Source organism: Callithrix jacchus, chromosome 7 (genome assembly GCF_049354715.1).
Source record: "Callithrix jacchus isolate 240 chromosome 7, calJac240_pri, whole genome shotgun sequence".
Classification (NCBI taxonomy): Eukaryota; Metazoa; Chordata; class Mammalia; order Primates; family Cebidae; genus Callithrix; species Callithrix jacchus.
The window spans coordinates 91,293,557-91,311,614 of record NC_133508.1 but is presented as its reverse complement, the minus strand read 5'-3'; the positions used below and the strand labels follow the sequence as shown (position 1 = coordinate 91,311,614).

Genomic DNA, 18,058 nt, shown 5'->3' with positions numbered 1-18,058 from the left:
CCTCTCTTGAGGATCTCCAAACCTTTTGATTAAATAGAATTAATCCCATTTCCCAAATGAAGACATTGAGGCTTGGAGAGGGACAGGACTGCCCCAGCCATGCAGAGGGCAGAGCTGAGGCCTAGCCTGGTGTCAGACTGCAGAGCTGTGCACCGCCTCCCCTGCTTCCCATGACCTTCTTTATACTGAGCAGCTTGTCTGAGTTAACGCCTGCAAATGACCAACCAAGGGTGTAAAGGAGCAAGGAGGCAGGAAACAGCAAGAATGGATGACTGGGAGGATTCAGGATTGTAGTATTTGCAGCTTTGACTATTTGTCAATAACCTAGATGGTCTGTGACAGCTTGTAATTGGTCAGTTTGCTGAGATCCAAATTTGAATTCTTCAAGATCAGTGTAGGCAGACAAAGCCCATTTGTGAGAGAGTCCAGCTGGCTGCCCAGCACACACTTCTCAGCTCAAATTTCTGGTTCTCTCCTCTTTGTGGGAGGCAGGGTGACCCTCAACACATGGGCTTCAGTCAACCCATCTGGGACGAACTCCTAGCTCTGCCCTGAAGTGGTGTGACCTTGGGAAAGTGACTTCCTGTCTCAGAACCTCAGTTTCCTAATATGTAATTCCAGAATAATACTTCAAAGGGCTGTTGAGGATCATTCATGGACTCTGCTGGATAAAAGGAACTGGTCACCGTGTGGCCTGTGGGAAGGGGAGGAGGGCACGGGAGTGCAGAGGAGGCAGGGAGACCTACTTTGCTCTCTTCACCATTTCGTAATGTCTTTTCTTTTTAAATTAAATCACATGTACGGAATTCCTTTATTCACATAAATTATTGAAATTTCAAACATTGAGATAATGCGTGAAAAGCACTGCGCATAGTCTTGCACTTAATAAATACTCCATAAATGTCAGCTTTTATGGTTATTATATGCATGACTACACTTTGTTGTTGTTTGACACAGGGTCTCTGTCACGCAGGCTGGAGTGTAGCAGCGCCATGCTAGCTCACTGCAGCCACAACCTCCTGGCTCAAGTGATCCTCCCACCTCAGCCACCCTAGTAGCTGGGACTACAGGTGCACGCCACCATGCCTGGCTAATTTTTTAATATATTTTTGTAGAGTTGGGGTTTCGCCATGTTGCCCCAGCTCGAGAGTTCTGCCCATCTGCCCATCTTGGCCTCCTGAAGTGCTGGGAATACAGGTGTGAGCCACTGAGCCTGACCCACAGTGATTTTTAAGAACCCTGTTTCTTTGTGGAAAATGACTCCTTCCAAAAGTTAAATGCTCCTTAATGGAGCTGAAGAGAAAGTGAAGAGATTAAGGCAAGTGATACTTCTTAGCCAGAAAACAGGAGTTTCCTTGACTTGATCTTTGACTTGGTTCCTCATGGATCCAGTCAAAGCTAAAACCAGGGCACTGGGGAGCATGGCAGCCTTGCCAGAGAGGAAGGCTGGCCCGCCCTGGGGCGCCCATCCAATCACTCCCACAGACTGAAACTGGAAACTGTCTGTGGCCTACGGGCTGAGTCATTTAACCTCGCTGAGCCATCAGCTTTTCATTTGCCAAACGAGGATGGTGATACTGTCTGCCTTGCAGGGTTGTTGTGAGGGTTACATGGGAGAGCTGTGTGATAGCCACCATCATCCCTTCTTCGTCTTCATCATCATAGCATTCAGGCCTCACCCAGGACAGCGGGGCCAGTAAAAAGCGTTCTGCCTGGGGCAGGAAGTGTGGACTTAGGAGTTGGACAGGCCACTCTGGAGGTCAGTGAGGAGAGGGGACTGAGAAGGTCCCACTCGCGTTGCCCTTCCTGAGTACTACCCTTAGCCATCAACTGGACTGACCCAGCATAAGTTTGGCCCAGGATTGTGGCTGAGAAACAAAATCTGAATGTAACTAACAGAGCTTTACCTTATCCACTTGCCTGGGATGGTACTTATGCTAATCCTATTCTGAGCAAAAGCAACTCAGACTAATAAAAGCTGCGCCTCAGCTCTGGGCTCCACACCATCTGTCGGTCCACACGCTTGGGATTAGCTTTTCCCATGGAGCCCAGACTGTCCGCTCGGCTGCGTGGAGTAACAGAGGCCAGCCTGGAGGTATGAGGGGTGACATTCATTCATCAGCACATATGCATGGAGCCCCGCTCAGGGCCAAGCCCTGTGCCAGGCACTGGAGGTCCAGTGAAGGAGAGACGGACAAGGTCACTGCTCCCAGAAGAGTGAATTCTGGTGGGAGAGGCAAAAAAATTAGCAAGGGAGTGAAGAAGTGCATACGGTAACTTCTGAAGGTTTTAAGTCCTATGAAGAAAAAAAAGCACTGATATGTCAGAGAGTGACTTGGGGGTGTGGACCTGATTAGAGTGGGTGGCCAGGGTAGGCCTCTCTGGGGAGTAAGAACTGAAGGACAAGGAGTCACCTCAGGGCAATCAGGACATGCAGGGCAGAGGGAAGAGCATGTAGATGCCCCAAGGAAGGGCTACAGTTTGAGGAACAGAAGACCTGGAGCCAGGGGTAGGACAAAGATGGAGATGGTGCCAGAAGCCAGGACGTGTGGGACCTTGTAGGCCACTGTAAGGACTTTTGTTTTATTCTTAAGTGATCAGGGCCATTGGAAGGTTATCTTTTTTCTTTTGATTTTTTTTTTTTTTTTTTTTTGAGACAAGGTTAGTTCTGTCGCCCAGGCTAGAGTGCAGTGGTGCGATTACAGCTCACTGTAGCTTCAACTTCCCAGACTCAGGCAGTTCTCCCACGTCAGCCTCCCAAGTAGCTGAGACCACAGGTGCACGCCACCACATCTGGCTATTTTCTTTCTTTTGTAAAGAGATAAAGGGATCTCATCATGTTGCCTAGACTGGTCTCAAACTACTAGGCTCAAGTGATCCTCCCATCTTGGCTTCCTAAAGTGCTGGGATTACAGGCATGAGCCACCACATCCAGACCCATTGAAGGGTTTTGAGGACGGCAGTGATAGGACCTGTGGTATATTCTAGACATTCACTCTGGCTGTTGAGTGCAAACTGATTAGAGAAGGGAGAAGGTGCTCCCAGGAAGACCTAAGGAGGTCTTCTTGGCATAAGAGGCTCAGGTATAAGAGGATGGAGAGAAGATTAAGGGGTGGGGTCACATTTGGGAGGTAATAGTGAGACTAAGGCAAACTGCACAGAGTACCCAGCATAGTCTCTAGCCTGTACAGGAGCTCACTACATGGTGGTTGGGGCTTCAATGATTTTGATTCCCCTCTGACACACAGCCTCCCCTATCTGATCTGCTGAAGTCCTTGTCTGGAGGCCCCTGTGGCAATGCTGGATGCTTCTCCCTTGTGAGGAGGCCTCAAGTCATCTCCATGCCATGTGGGGTACTTACCTCGGTGGTAAGCCTGCCACAGGCCATGTGTTTTCTGGCTCTGAAAGTAATTCAACCTTAGCGCTTCTTCGGGAACCTTGCTCTCTGCATCAGGCAGGAGGGGATGGGGCTCTTGCACATATAGAGATTTACTGACCCAGCACCAGCTTCAGAACTATGAAAACCCATGGCTGGGGGAGGGTTTGGCCTCTTGCCTGGGCTTTTATGTACTAATTCAGTGCATGTGTATGGAGCCCCTGATCTGTATCAGACTCTTCTGGGGACACAGAAATAAACCAGACACAGTCCCTTCCCTGGAGAAGTTCACATTCAGGTGGAGAGGGGAACAAATGCTTGATGTGCTATAGGTGCTCCATATTTGCTGGAAAACAAATCGTTATCTACATAGTAAGCCCCTGATACATGTAACCATAATTTTACTTAGGAGTGTTCTTACCTCAAAACCTTTAAAGTTCTATAAGTAAAAATTCCCAGCCCAGGACTCAGGCCACCCATAGACTGGCCCCTCCCTCCTATACCAGGCTCACTTCAGGCTGTTCCTCCTCCTGCTGCACTTTGGCTCCATCCATATCACACCTACTCCTGTTCTTTGACATCCATCCAGTTTCTATGTTTGCATATATCTTTCCTTTCCTTGTACCTGGAATGCCATTCCTGCCTGGGAAACTCCTTTAAACCTGTCAAAACCCAGCTCACAAGTCAGCATTTCTGCTAACCCTTTCCTGATATCCTCTGGGCCAGGCCCCTTCTCCAGGCATAGTTCAGCAGTCCCACCACTGCAGTCCCACAGTTTCCCACTTAGCCCCTAGTATGTCAGATGGCAATGGATGGATGACTTGGCTCCTCACTGGACTGTGAGCCCTGTCTGGTTCATCTCTGTGGCCTGGGATCTGTCACAGGGCCTGGCATAGAGGAGGGAGGCATTCAGGAAGCATTTTCATTCATGGGCGTGTGTATTTGCTTCTACTAGGGCTGCGGTAACAAGGTACCACAGACTGGGTGGCGTAAACAATCGATTCATTTTGTCACAGTTCTGGAGACCAGAGGTTCAAGATCAGGTGTCAGCAGGTTTGGTTTCTTCTGAGGCCTCTCTCCTTGGCTTATAGATGGCCACAGTCTTGCTGTGTCCTCACATGGTCTGTGCTGTCTGCGTCCTAATCTCTTCTTATAAGGACATCAGTTATATTGGATTTAGGGCTCACCCATATAATCTCACGTTACCTTGATTACCTCTGTAAAGGCCCACTCTCCAAATACAGTCACATTCTGGGATACTGGGGGTTAGGTCATCAACATATGAATTTGGGGACAATGCAGGGTGATAAGGACATCAGTGTGGCTATAGCATAGCTAGATGCAAGGCACAAGAATGGGGCCAAAGAGTCAGCAGATGCTTGGTAGGGTTGGGAATCCTAGGCCTCAGGTTAGTCTTCAGCTGCTGGAGAAAAAGCTGAGAAATAAAAGGAAAACTTAATCCCACTTAGAGGGGTGAAAGAGGAAGGAAGGTGAACCCTTGGGGTTGTAATGGGGAATACAAATATTGATTACGTTTACAGGATGTTCTCACGGGCTATTAGCTCTGAGTTCATTTTCCAACATAAATAAAAGAAGATAACCATTAAGGACTTAGGGTCTATTAATAGGCAACAAAATATGTGGACACGTGCAATCATACAAACACCATCCCCTTCTTCACCTCTGAGACCACTGCATGAAGCATTCTCTTTCTTAGATGGGGAAATTGAGGTCTGGAGAGTTGAAATAGCGTGTCTACGGTTGCTAGTTGAATAGCAGTAAGCTAATGATTATCCTACTCAAAGGCAGACGTGAAAAGCTGTGGAGGAAAAATCTCTGCCAATCATTAGAGCTCGTTTCTCACACAGCATGATTTTTGTGTTTTCTGCATTAAAAAAATACATTATATGAATTTATGTTCACTATAAAAAATCAGATTGATTACCACCCAATGCATAAAATATGAGTCCATATTGATATATTAATAAATTATCAAAATAAATTAAATGGCAGAGAAGGGATGAATCTTCCTTAAAGACCTCCAAATTATATGGGTAGATAATCTACTCTCCAGGAGGTGGAGTTTAATTCACCCCCAGCCCTCCAACCTTTGAGTGAGGTCTGGATTTGGTGACTTGCCTCCAAAAAATAGAATATGGAAAGGGAAAAATGACAACTTCATAGTGGGCAAATCTGGCAAACGCTAACATAACCAAGCACTCAAGGTCCTGTGGAAGCCATGTGCCACCTGGCGTGATGCGATGAGAAGGGTGCTTCATCTCAGTGGTATTCTTCCCAAAATCCTGAATTCCAACTTGATCATGAAGAGATCCTCAGACAAACCCAAACTGAGGGATAGTCTACAAAATACCTGGCCAGTACTGCTCAAGACTGTCAAGGTCATGGGAAACAAGGGAAGACTGAGAATCTGTCACAGAGCAGAAGAGACAGGATAGGCAGGATGACTGAGTGCAGCCTGGGATCCTGGGCTGAACCCTGGAACAGAAAAAAGGCATTGGTGGGAAGATTGTAAAGTCTGAGTGAAATCTGGAGTTCAGTAATAGTAGTTACCAACAGTGGGCTTTTAATTTTGACAGATGTACCACACTAATATAAGAAGTTCACAATGGTGGAAACTGGGTGACGGACACACAGAAACTCTCTGTATGTTTGCCACATTGTGTATATCTAAAATCAATCAAAAATAAAAAGTTTATTTAAAAAATCAGGCAAGTAGAGTGAGTCCCTCCTGACCAACAACCCCTCACCCCATCCAAAACGTCTCTCTTAATTGCGTGTATATCTGTACACATCTTTTTTCTTTTTCTTAATATGTCTCTAGGGAAATAGTTTTTTTCCCTTACATAAATAGTTCATAGTGTACATATGGTACTGCGACTTCCTTTTTTCACTTAACAATATGTCTCAGCTATGTTCCCACATCAGTACTTGTAGATTTGCGTGGTCCAGCACAGTAGCCACTAGCCACATGAAGCTACAAGCATTTGAAAATGTAATTAGCCCAAACTGAGATGTGCTGTAAGAGTAAAATTACACACCACATTTCACAGGCTTAGTACAAAACATTTAAAATGTCTCAGTAATTTTTATATTGATTACATATCAAAGTAATATTTGGGGCATATTGAACTCAAGATATATTATTAAAATTAATTTTCATTTGCTTCCTTTTACATTTTTTATGTGGCTACTGAAAAATTTAAAAATATGTATGTGGTTTGTGTTATATTTCTATTAGAAAGTGCTGTTATACAGACCTAAACTCATTCTTTTTATCCACAGTACGGTATTCCAAAATCTGGATGTACAATTTAACCACTCTTTTTAAAATGTGCTTTTAGCCTGTTTCTAAAATTTTGCTATTACAAATCATGTTGCAGGGCCTCCTTTGTGCACATGTAATAGTATTTCTCTAGAGCATGTTTTGGCAAACTAAGGCCCATGAAGCAAACACAGCCTACCACCTGTTTTTTTTTTTTTTTTTTTTTTGAGACGGAGTTTCGCTCTTGTTACCCAGGCTGGAGTGCAATGGCAGGATCTCGGCTCACTGCAACCTCCGCCTCCTGGGTTCAGGCAATTCTCCTGCCTCAGCCTCCTGAGGAGCTGGGATTACAGGCACGCGCCACCATGCCCAGCCAATTTTTTGTATTTTTAGTAGAGATGGGGTTTCACCATGTTGACCAGGATGGTCTCGATCTCTTGACCTTGTGATCCACCTGCCTCAGCCTCCCAAAGTGCTGGGATTACAGGCGTGAGCCACTGTGCCCGGCCCCACCTGTTTTTATAAATAAAGTTTTATTGGAACACAGCCATATTCATTCATTCATTTACATACTGTACACAGCTGCTTTTGTACTACAATAGCAGAGTAGAATAGTTGTGACAGAGACTGTCATGGCTCACAAAGCCTAAAATATTTACTATCTGTTCCTTTAAAAAAGTTTGCTGACCCCTGTTCTAGAGTTGTTAGTAACAACTAGAGGAGTTACGTTATAGGCCCACTTCCTTGGAAAGTAGACTTTGAGATGGAGATTAGCATGCAGGAAGTTTAGCAGGGATTGCTCTTGGGAAGGGGGCAGGAAAGGAAGCAGGAGTGGGAGAGAGAGAAATTGGGCTCTGATGCTGTATGAAGACCTCAGCCAGTCCCATGGGAGGCTGTGAAGTTGCGATGGCCTTTCAGAGTTGTCAAGTTGAGGCAGTGGGGCCAGACCTTCCTAACCTTGAACTGACCTGACTGGGAAAGGGGTATGTCAGTGAGGTAACTTCCGTTGAGGAAAATTCCCAGGGGACTAACAGCTGAGGGGTGCTGGCTGAGAGCACTCCCAGTAGCTGTGTGAAGAGGCCCAGCAAGTGTAGTGGTGGGAGGATCTGGGCAGTACAGGATGGCATCCACTACAGCCCACACTTGTGCTGCCCAGCTCCACTTCTTGGTTTAAGTTCTGGTGGGCCTACTTTCCTGGGGGGAAACTTAGGAAAGTCAGTGGGACAAACTACAACCTTCATCGCTGACTGATCTTCAGGCCACAACTGATACTCATCATCTCCCTCTTCTACTATGCACTCTAGATTCCCCTTACCCTAAGCCAGCACCTCTTCTGGTCTCCATGCCTTCCACGGAGACATGATTTAGATCCTCAGCCCTGAGGGGGCTGAGCTTGAAGTTAGCATATCCTGCTCAGGTCACAGCCTGGGCACTTTTATAATTATTTCATAAATACTGGACAAGAGGGGGCAGGCACTGTGGCTCAGGCCTGTAATCCCAGCACTTTGGGAAGCCAAGCCAGGTGGATCGCTTGAGGCTAGAAATTCAAAACCAGTCTGGCCAACATGGGAAACTGTCTCTACTAAAACTACAAAAATCAGCTGAGCGTGGTGGCGCATGCCGGTAATCCCAGCTACTTGGAGGCTGAGGCAGCAGAATAGCTTGAACCTAGGAGGTAGAAGGTAGAAGATGCAGTGAGCTGAGATGGTGTGATGGAGTGAGACTCCATCTCCAAAAAAAAAAAAAAAAAAAAGAAAGAAAGAAAGAAAAGAAAAAGAAAAAAAAATGGGCAAGGGAATATTAAGAAGTCTCCATGTGAATTAACTGAGTACCAAAAATATAACTCCCTGCCCTCCATTGCTTAACAGCAGCTGTACCTCTTCCTGATGATCACGGTTAATTATCCCTCAAAGAATGGTGACTGTTCTTGTCTACTAGTCTCTTGACATGAGAAGCTCATGTGTCCGGGTGCAGTCACAGCTAATAGTTCAGTAGTAATCTTGATGTTTCTTTTAGTGGAAGTGTTCCTCCCTTGTGACTCAAAACCTCTAAACCTGTAGAGCACAGAACTGTGAGTTTAGGAAGCACAAATGTCCAAGCGAGTCACTAGAAGTGATGTAAGAGTGAGATCACTCCTACTTTCATTTCTTGGTTCCTAGACTCCTGTACTCTACCCATTGAAGACAAACTATCACGTAATGGTCTTTGATCTTGAACATGTGCTGCATTCTCGAGGATGGCAGCTACTCTCTCAGGATTTCTGAGCTGGTGCCCCAGCTGTGCCTTCGACTGACAGTTCTAAGCTGACAGTTTAAGAAAATAGTGCAGTAGATGAAAGGACAAGTGGCCCACTGGTGCATCTCTTCTGCTGTGGAATCATGAGATCCTGGATGACTATCCCATAATCTGTAGATCCCATAATCTATCCCAGTAGGTTAAACATTGCATAAGCCCTTCTAGAGTTGTGCTGGATGAAGCTCTACAAGCAATGCAGATGAACTCTTATCTGGAATATATGTCTACTCCAGTGAAAACGAATCACAGCTCTTTCCAGGGTGGATGGGGTTTAATATAGCCAAATTCCCAAGTGGCTGCTGGTATTCTCAAGGGATGGAGCTATATCTAAGGTTCAGAGTTGGTCTCTTACCAGCAGGCCAAACACTCAGCTGCAGCAATAACGATCAATCCTGGTGAGTGGGAGGCATGCCATACCATCTGATATGGTTTGGCTCTGCGTCCCCACCAAAATCTCAACTCAAATTATAATCCCCAAGTGTTGAGGGAGGGACATGGTGGGAGGTGACTGGATCATGGAGGCAGTTTCCCCATGCTGTTGTCGTGATAGTGGGTGACTTTTTTTTTTTTAAGCCCCCACTCCTTGAAGTGGGTGACTTCTCAAGAGATCTGATGGTTTAAAAGTGTTTGGCAGGTCCCCCTTCGCACTTGCTCTCTTTCCTGCTGTCTTGTGAAGAAGGTGCCTGCTTCCCCTTTGCCTTCTGTCTTGACTGTAAGTTTCCTGAGGCGTCTCCAGCCATGCAGAACTGTGAGCCAATTAAACTTCTTTCCTTTATAAATTACCCAGTCTCAGCTAATATCTTTATAGCAGCATGAAAACAGACTACTACACCACTATGGTTGCTGTTTATACACCCATTGTGCTAGCTTTGGGGTGACCTCAGATGGAGACTGGTTGATATCAACTGTGTGTACATGGTTGTTTAGTGCTTCTCCCATGGCATGTGCTCTCTGGTGGGTGTTTACATGGAATATAATCACACTCACCCTTGGTGCCCATTTCCATAGGTCCAATCACATGCCTCCACCACAGGTTTCCTTGTTTCCAATTTTCCAATCTTTTCCTTTCAGATCTCTTACCAACAAGCCAAGCCATTCACCACTGCCCATGAGATCCATGTATAGTCTAAGCTCAGGCTCCTTCTCTTTCCACATAAAGTGGATGGCTAGGTGCATGATCCACAGCTATGCCCATTAGTAGGATCCCCCCCTCTGCTGTCTTTCAAGGATGCGCCTGTGTGGGGTTGCAGTGCAGCCACAGTCTCTTTTCGCCTTGCTCATACATACTGAGCTGATCTATCTAAGGACAAAGCTTGGCTTTTTTTTTTTCTCTTCTGTCAGCTAGATATAAAGAGCTGCCCAGGCAGACGAAGGTGTGAAATGAGGGACAGACAGGTACTGGTGCAAAGGTAGTGGATGACATAGATATCTGGGCCACCCGCTCATGTAACTATCTTCTGCCCTCCAGCCCGGCTATGTCCAACCCCAGTTGTACTATTTCTATCTTAGGAATTGCTGCTGGCCTTGCCTGACCTTTTGACTTGGTGGATCTGGCAGAATCCAGCTTTGGCCACATGGTCAACTTGATGATCCATGGTCTGATGATCTGTGTCTACCAGAACCCTGGAGCATCAAGAGTTGTTTCTCAAAAAGCATACAATTCCTGGCTACAGATGGCATGGCCCTGCTCCAGAACCCTGAGTGTCTACATTGTGATTCTCCTACAGGATCTTGTCACAGGCATTTGTTCCCACCACAGATACCTCAGGTACATTGTGCTCTGCCAGGTCTTCTGGCCCACACAGCATGGCCACTTGTGCTGTAGCCTGGAGCTTCTACTGAACCCTTTCTTGCTCTGAGCCCCAAATGAAACTGACAACTTTCTGTGTCATCCAGTACGTGGATAGAGCAGTATTCCTAGGTGTGGGATATGCTGTCTCCAAAACCTAAAGAGGGCTCCCAGGCATTGCGCTACCTTCTTAGTGGTTGGAGTGAGATGCAATAATTATCTTTTAATTTCAAGAGAATGTCCCTGCCATATCCCACACCATTGGCTCCTAAAAATTTCACTGCTCATGAAACCAACAAGCCAAGCCATTCACCACTGCCCATGAGATCCATGTATAGTCTAAGCTCAGGCTCCTTCTCTTTCCACATAAAGTGGATGGCTAGGTGCATGATCCACACCATTTTCAAAAATGCTCTGGGCAAGGCACAGTGACTCATGCCTGTAATCCCAACACTTTAGGAGGCCAAGGTAGGAGGCTCACTTGAGGCCAGGAGTTCAAGACAAGCCTGGTCAACATGGTGACAAAATGGCTAATAAAAAATTAGCCAGGTGTGGTGGCATACAACTATGGTTCCAGCCACTCGGGAGGCTTTGAGGTAGGAGGTTTGCTTGAACCTGGGAGGTCAAAGATGCAGTGAGCTAATTGTGCCACTGTGCTGCAGCCTGGGAAGCAGAGTGAGACCTGACCCCTCCCAAAATAAAAATAAACAAATAGGCCAGGCGTGGTGGCTCACACCTGTAATCCCAGCACTTTGGGAGGCCAAGGTGGGCGGATCATGAGGGCAGGAGATCAAGACCATCCTAGCCAACATGGTGAAACCCTGTCTCTACTAAAAACATAAGTTAGCTGGCTGTGGTGGTGTGTGCCCAGTTACTTGGGAGGCTGAGGTGTGAGAATTGCTTGAACCCAGGAGGTGGAGGTTGCAGTGAGCCAAGATTGTGCCACTACACTCTAGCCTGGTGATAGAGCAAGACTCTGTCTCAAAACAAAAATAAATAAATAGTAAAAATGGTCTGTTTATTGTCTTCTCCTTCACTAGACTGTAAGCTTCTTGAGGCCAAAGACTATGTCTTCTCTATCCCTGTGACCCTAATACCTGACACTTAAGAACTCAACAAATAACGTTTGAAAGAATGATTTTATCAAGATTAAAAAACAGCATTTGATTGGCTGTCTACATCTTCTTGGATCTTGAAACCAACCTCTGCAGGTTATGAGTAAGTCCATCCCTGACAGTAATTATATCATTTTGGTTGATTTAAAGAAAATACAATGTCATCTAATCAAACCATCTCTCCTTTATACCAAGGCAGTGTTACCCAACTAACTGAAACTCCCAAAGCTTTGTTTTCTGGATGGACTCCCTTTGGCCCCAATAATGGGCAGTAACAAACTCAGCCCTTGCCCCATCTGGCTGTGATAAACACATCCAAAACACATTACCAATCTCAGAGCAAGGTTCTGAGGCTGGAGGCTACAGCAAAAGAAAACCAAGGTTGACAGACACGAGTTTAAGAACCTGATATTCTATAAATGAAAAAAGGCCAGCTGCCTGTTCCTTCACCACAGAACATAGTAAATGCATTATCTGGGCCTCCTGCCATTTTTCAAACCTGGAATTCTCTAATGATATCTGTTCGGGCAACTTTAAACTTCATTTGTCAAAAAAAACCCTCTAATTTACTGAATCTCAAGTGTTTCTTTCCTTTGCCTTAAATTGTTGGGTTTCTTTTGAATGTTTAAAATTTTCTTAAAATATCTGTTGGGTTTTTTTTTTTTTTTAATCTTTCTAAAACACACATCATATTAGGTCCCTCACCTCCTCAAAAACTTCTCATGGTCTCCCATGATCTGAAAGTCAAAGTCCAAACTCCTTGATAAGGCCTCCAAGGCCTTGGTTACTTTTTTTGCCCTATTTCTCACCACCATTCCTAAGAACCTTATGCTTCAACCACCTCATGTTATTTGCCTTTACTGAAGCTAGCCATACATCTTACGATTCTGTGCTTTCACATAGACTGAACCCTCTGCTAAGAACTCCTATCTATCCTCTGGCTTTGCTTCAAACATGAACTCCTCTTTGAAGATTCTTCCTCTGAGTGTGTTATTCATTCCTTTCCCCATTTTCTCAATATTTTTATGTCTACAGTTACTACCCAATATGCTATTCTACATTTATTTACTTATGTGTCTATCTGTCTCACCAGATTAAGAGGAAATTATCTCTCCTTTATTGCTGTGTCCCCAGTGCCAGTCTAGCCCTTGGCACACAGAAGATGGGTAATATTTGTTGAGTGAATGAATGAAAATACAGAGACTGAGTCCCTACACAAAGGACCAAGACATTCAATTTTTAAAAATTTATTTATTTTTGAGACTGAGTCTCACTCTGTCACCCAGGCTGAAGTGCAGTGGTGCCATCTCAGCTCACTGCAACCTCTGCCTCTTGAGTTCACAATTTTCCTGCCTCAGCCTCTCGAGTAGCTGGGATTATAGGTGCCTGCTACCACACCTGGCTAATTTTTGCATTTTTAGTACAGACAAGGTTTTATCATGTTGGCCAGGCTGGTCTTGAATTCCTGACCTCAAGTGATCCGCCTGCCTCAGCCTCCCAAAGTGCTGGGATTACAGGTGTGAGCCACCATGCCTGGCCAGGACCTCCAATTTAACCACTACAAGAAAAGCATCAAAAAGCTGTTAGAGCAGATACAAATGGTACTTACTTTCCCACATTTCCCCTAGCAACTGAACATGCTTGTAAGACATATTCACACCTTGACTTACAGGTAACTCAGAGGTCTCAGGAACTACTCTCACCCCATTTCAGGAGGAACCTTTGCATTTTTTTTTTTTTTTTTTTTTTTTTTTGAGACAGAGTCTCACTCTGTTGCCCAGGCTGGAGTGCAGTGGTGCAATCTTAGCTTACTGCAGTCTCCGCCTCCCAGGTTCAAGCAATTCTTGTGCCTCAGCCTCCCTAGTAGCTAGGATTATAGGTACTTGCCACCACACCCAGCTAATTTTTGTAATTTTAGTAGAGATAGGGTTTCAACATGTTGGCCAGGCTGGTCTTGAACTCTGACCTCAGGTGATCTGCCTGCCTCAGCCTCCCGGAGTGCTGGGATTATAGGAATGAGCCAGTGTGCCCGGCCTCAACCTTTTCATTTTTAACAGACTGTAGCTCCGAGGTGCTTCTCAGTGGGTGGGCAAGATTGGAGGTTTGTCTGCAAGTTTCCTTCCCTTCAGCAAATGCTCAGAATAGCTCCATTAGCGTTCATGGAAATTCTGCACATGCATCAAGGAGAAAACAGCCACAAATAACACAGCCTGCTTTCCAAATCTCCAAAGCACATCTCTACAGTCATTCTACTTTCCAACTATTGCCACTGAAGGCTTTCAGCCAGAGAGCAATTTGCTTTCAACTTACTCTGGGTTCCTAAGTTAGCAGAACTCTTTGGTTCTTTAAACGTGAGGTTTGCTACTTCCAGTCTCCCTATCCCAGGTTTTCTTCCACATAGCCTGTTAACACAAAACTGGCCAGTTCCTGCTTCAAATCAGTCTAACCCCTTCATCTGATGCTCAAGACCCTTCAAACCTGCTGTGGATCCTTGCCTTCCTCTCCTGCCTCATCTCCAGCTCCTCCCCTGCCAGGGTTCCCTACTCCAGCCGTACCAATCACCTTCCAGATAGCTCCACTTCTGGGTTTTTCCATACTCTGCTTGCTCTGCCAGGCACGCATCTCAACCACTCAGTTAATTACTCCTGCCCTTTAATTCTTAAATTTTGGTCATATTATCTAGCATTCCCCTATCCAAACTCCTCCTCTTTAAGACTGAACACAGGTTTTGGCTCCTCCGGGAAGCACCCCCTGATTGAATTAGATGTTTATCCTGTACATACACAACCAGTCCCTCAACTATCAAATAGTTATGGAGACCTAGCTTGTCCCAGGCTCCGTTCCAGATGCTGGAAATATAGCAGGGAACAGAACAAAGACTCTGCTTTCATGAAGCTCACATTCTGGGAGTGGGGAGATAGACAGTAAAGAAATAAAGAATTATGTTAAAGGGTAATAAGTATTCTGAAGAAAAATAAAGCCAGGTACAGTATTAAAGCATAGTCGGGAAGGAGTTAGCTACTGTATTTAGGGTATCAGCAAAGGCCTTCTGGATAAGGGAAAGAGAGACCTAAATCAAGTGAGGACAAGAACATGCAGATGTCAGGGGAAAGAGCATTGCAACTGGAACAGCAAATGCAAAGAAGTAATGCATTAGACGTAATGGCAAAACCACAATTACTTTGCACCAACCTAATAAAACCACCAGGACTTGATTGGCTAAGGGTGGGAGATGTGGGGGTCTAGGCTGCCCTTGAGTTCCTAGCTAGAGTGTCTGGGTTGCTGGTACTGCCAATGGAGAGAAGATAGGTTGCATCTGAGATGTCTATGGGACATCTAGGAGATATCATCTGAAAGTCTGGGGACAGGTCTGAGCTGAAGATACAAACTGGAATGTCATCAGCATGTAAACGATGCTTGAAAACACAAGAGTAGATGAAATCATCCAAGGGAACCGCACACAGTCAAATAGACCTGGATTTTGAATCTTAGGTCTGTCATTCACTATCTGTGTGACCTTGAGTAAGTTTCTGTACCTGTCTGAGCCTCACTTTTCTCATCTTTAACTGGGTATTTTCTTTTTGTAAAACGGTTACCACAGTGCTGGGCCCAAGGTAAATGCTTGATTATTATTCGAGATCCAGTAGTTACTAGCAGGGGGAAATTGAAGGTGATGCTTCTGCTCAGTGAGCCTCAGGCTCCCATTTGTAACTACTGCTCAGTAGCCACCTACCCCACAGAATGAGTGCTCAGGAAATGGTTGCTAAATAAACAAACAAATCTAAACAATGAAAACAACATATCTACCTAATACAATGGGTGAGAGAAGTAAGCAAGATTTTTATAAAACTATATAAAGACCCATGTAAATGTGAATAAACTGTCTCAGGAAAAGCACCTAGCATTTAGAAGATAGGGAATAATGTTAGTCCTGTCCCTTCTTGCCTTGTTTTTCAACTATCTTCTTCTTTTTTTTTTCATTTTAAATCTCTCCCTTTCTACCGGCTCCTTCTTTTCAGATTACAAATGCGCTCTGGTCTCCCCTAATCTAATCCCCCCCTTCCCTGAGTCTTGCTACCTCCCTCAAATCCTTGTTCCATATTCTTTAATTTCACCAGCTATGCCCTTTCTCAACCCAAAACACTTCACAATAAACAAACTCCACATTTTGTTTTAGAAAAAAAAAGTCCCAGCTTATTATTACTTTTAAAAAACAAGTCTCATTTACATAATTGTTAAAACAGGCCTGTGTAGAGATATTTCATTTGAACATATACATGTATATACTTTTTTCTACTGCAGTAATTCATTTCAAGAGAAATTTCATTATGTATCTTCTACAGAGCCCTAAACTGAGAGCACCAGCATATTCAAATAAACCTGGAGGTGTGAGAGGCTTCGGGCCAGTTCCTCATTAGTAGCCTCAGCATGGGGGCTCTGGAGACCAAGGCAGAAGGTCTTCCAGGGAGAGCTGAAACGTTCAGATAAGTGAGCTCTGGGAAGAAGGGGTAGTCGGCTGGCTCTGGCAGGCTCTGGCAGGCTCACCCCTGGGGTAGAGCAAAGAGAACAGACAGGGGAGTTCTGAGAGGCACCAGAGCTGTCTAAACTCAGGGGGATGGAACCGAGTGAGCGGCAGCGGTAATTGAGTTTCAGTTACCTGCAGGGTGGTGAAATAAAGTAGTAACTTCATCTGCCTGACATGGGGGAAGTTTAGAGGTGTCCTTGGCATCCTCACAGTGAAATCTGTCACCCTTTCACCATTTTGGGTGATAGCAATCGTATGGCGCTTCCTAGTGACAGCCAGTGTGCGTTCTGTTAGGCAGCACCAGCGCACTCCAGCTAATGAAGCACATTCCTGCAGGCCTGTCTCCTAGGGCTCTCCGCATCCTCTGTCTGCAAAGGAACGGCACCATGGGAAAATCTCGCACAGCCAGCATCAGCCATCACCCAAACTCAAAAGCGTCTTTGAATGGCAGACAGAGGCCCATTTTCCTCTCTGCCTGGTCCAGGGCTGGAACCGTCCTCAGGTCACTTTTTGTGGGTCTGTACAAACGTGCCGACCGGCAGCGAGCCGTTCTTCACCTGAGCCCGGATTTCAGCTCGGTGCTTTAATGTGAAGACCAGGGCTCTCACCGTCCGCCGGTACGGCCCATTAATGAGGCGGGAGCAGAGATGAAACGTTTCCCGCTCAATATTTTCAACCAGTAGGTGATCCATCTAAAAAACAGCAAAATTATCAAATTAGAGCCTTACATTGGATAAGGATTAAAAGCAAGAGAGGCTGGAGCACTCTGCTCAGAGGCCTCCATTAATCAACTGAAATTCAAGGACATCTACTTCCTGTCACAAGAGAAACAGGAAGAGCAAATTAATTCCACCCTGGCAATTAAGGAACAAGGCCATGTGCTTTGTGACAGGGACCTCATTCACAACCCCTGCCGGGTGGTAATATTTGCCATTATAACAGGAAACTGGCCTGAACTAAGCAACGGGTACTGGGCCCTGTACTTTACCAACCAGGAAACGAAGCCCAAGAATAATAAATCAGTATAACGATTCATATTTTTTTTGTTTTGTTTTTAGATTGCCTTTTAACTCAACGGCATTTTTGAAACACGGGGTCTGGATCCTAATATGTGTAAAGAACAGTTCAAAAATCACTTTTCACATTTAGTGCTCATAACTCCTATTATCACAGTTTACACATAAGGAAACAGGTTCAAAGGCAAAGGTTCAAGGTCTTACAATTACTAAGATACAGAGCTGGGACTCTGACCTGGACCCCTTGACTCCAAAGTTCATGTTTCTTCCCTTTCGCCAGACTAATGGTTCTTTCAACATTCTGAGAGAATGGCTGAGACTGGGGACTCCTGCAGTTTCAATGAAGCAGAGCTGAGGGGATGGAATCTATGGCCATTCTGGGGTGGTCTGGCTCAGTCCCAAGCCATCTTGAGGTCCCAGAACTAATCAAAGCAGGACAGATCTGGGATTTTGTCTTCATGGTCTGAATCCAGAGTAGGTTGGGATGCTGGTCCGAGACCCCCTCAGCCCTACCCTCCTTTACAGGTCCATCTTCAGCTATTCATCTCCTGAATCCTGACCACAGCCAGCCCTGAGCACTCCACTCTTGGCCACTTTCACACACCTCTATCCCTCTGCACAGCACATGTTCCCTTAGCAAGCACATCTTTCCCTACAAA

At 45.3% G+C, this 18,058-nt stretch overlaps 1 protein-coding gene across 2 annotated transcripts in view; it reads right to left on the bottom strand.

Annotated features, from left to right (window-relative positions):
• Positions 1-2,613: 2,613 nt before the first annotated feature.
• TCEANC2 (transcription elongation factor A N-terminal and central domain containing 2) overlaps positions 2,614-18,058 on the bottom strand; it is a 61,326-nt gene continuing 45,881 nt past the window's right edge. The window contains exon 5 of one of the 2 annotated variants that reach the window (XM_035251578.3): positions 2,614-5,872. In XM_035251578.3, the coding sequence (XP_035107469.3) occupies positions 5,777-5,872 (96 nt within the window). In that variant the 3' untranslated portion in view covers positions 2,614-5,776. Of the gene's footprint in view, positions 5,873-13,089; positions 17,076-18,058 lie in introns of those variants that run through there. The other variant, XM_002750858.6, reaches the window with a different exon arrangement.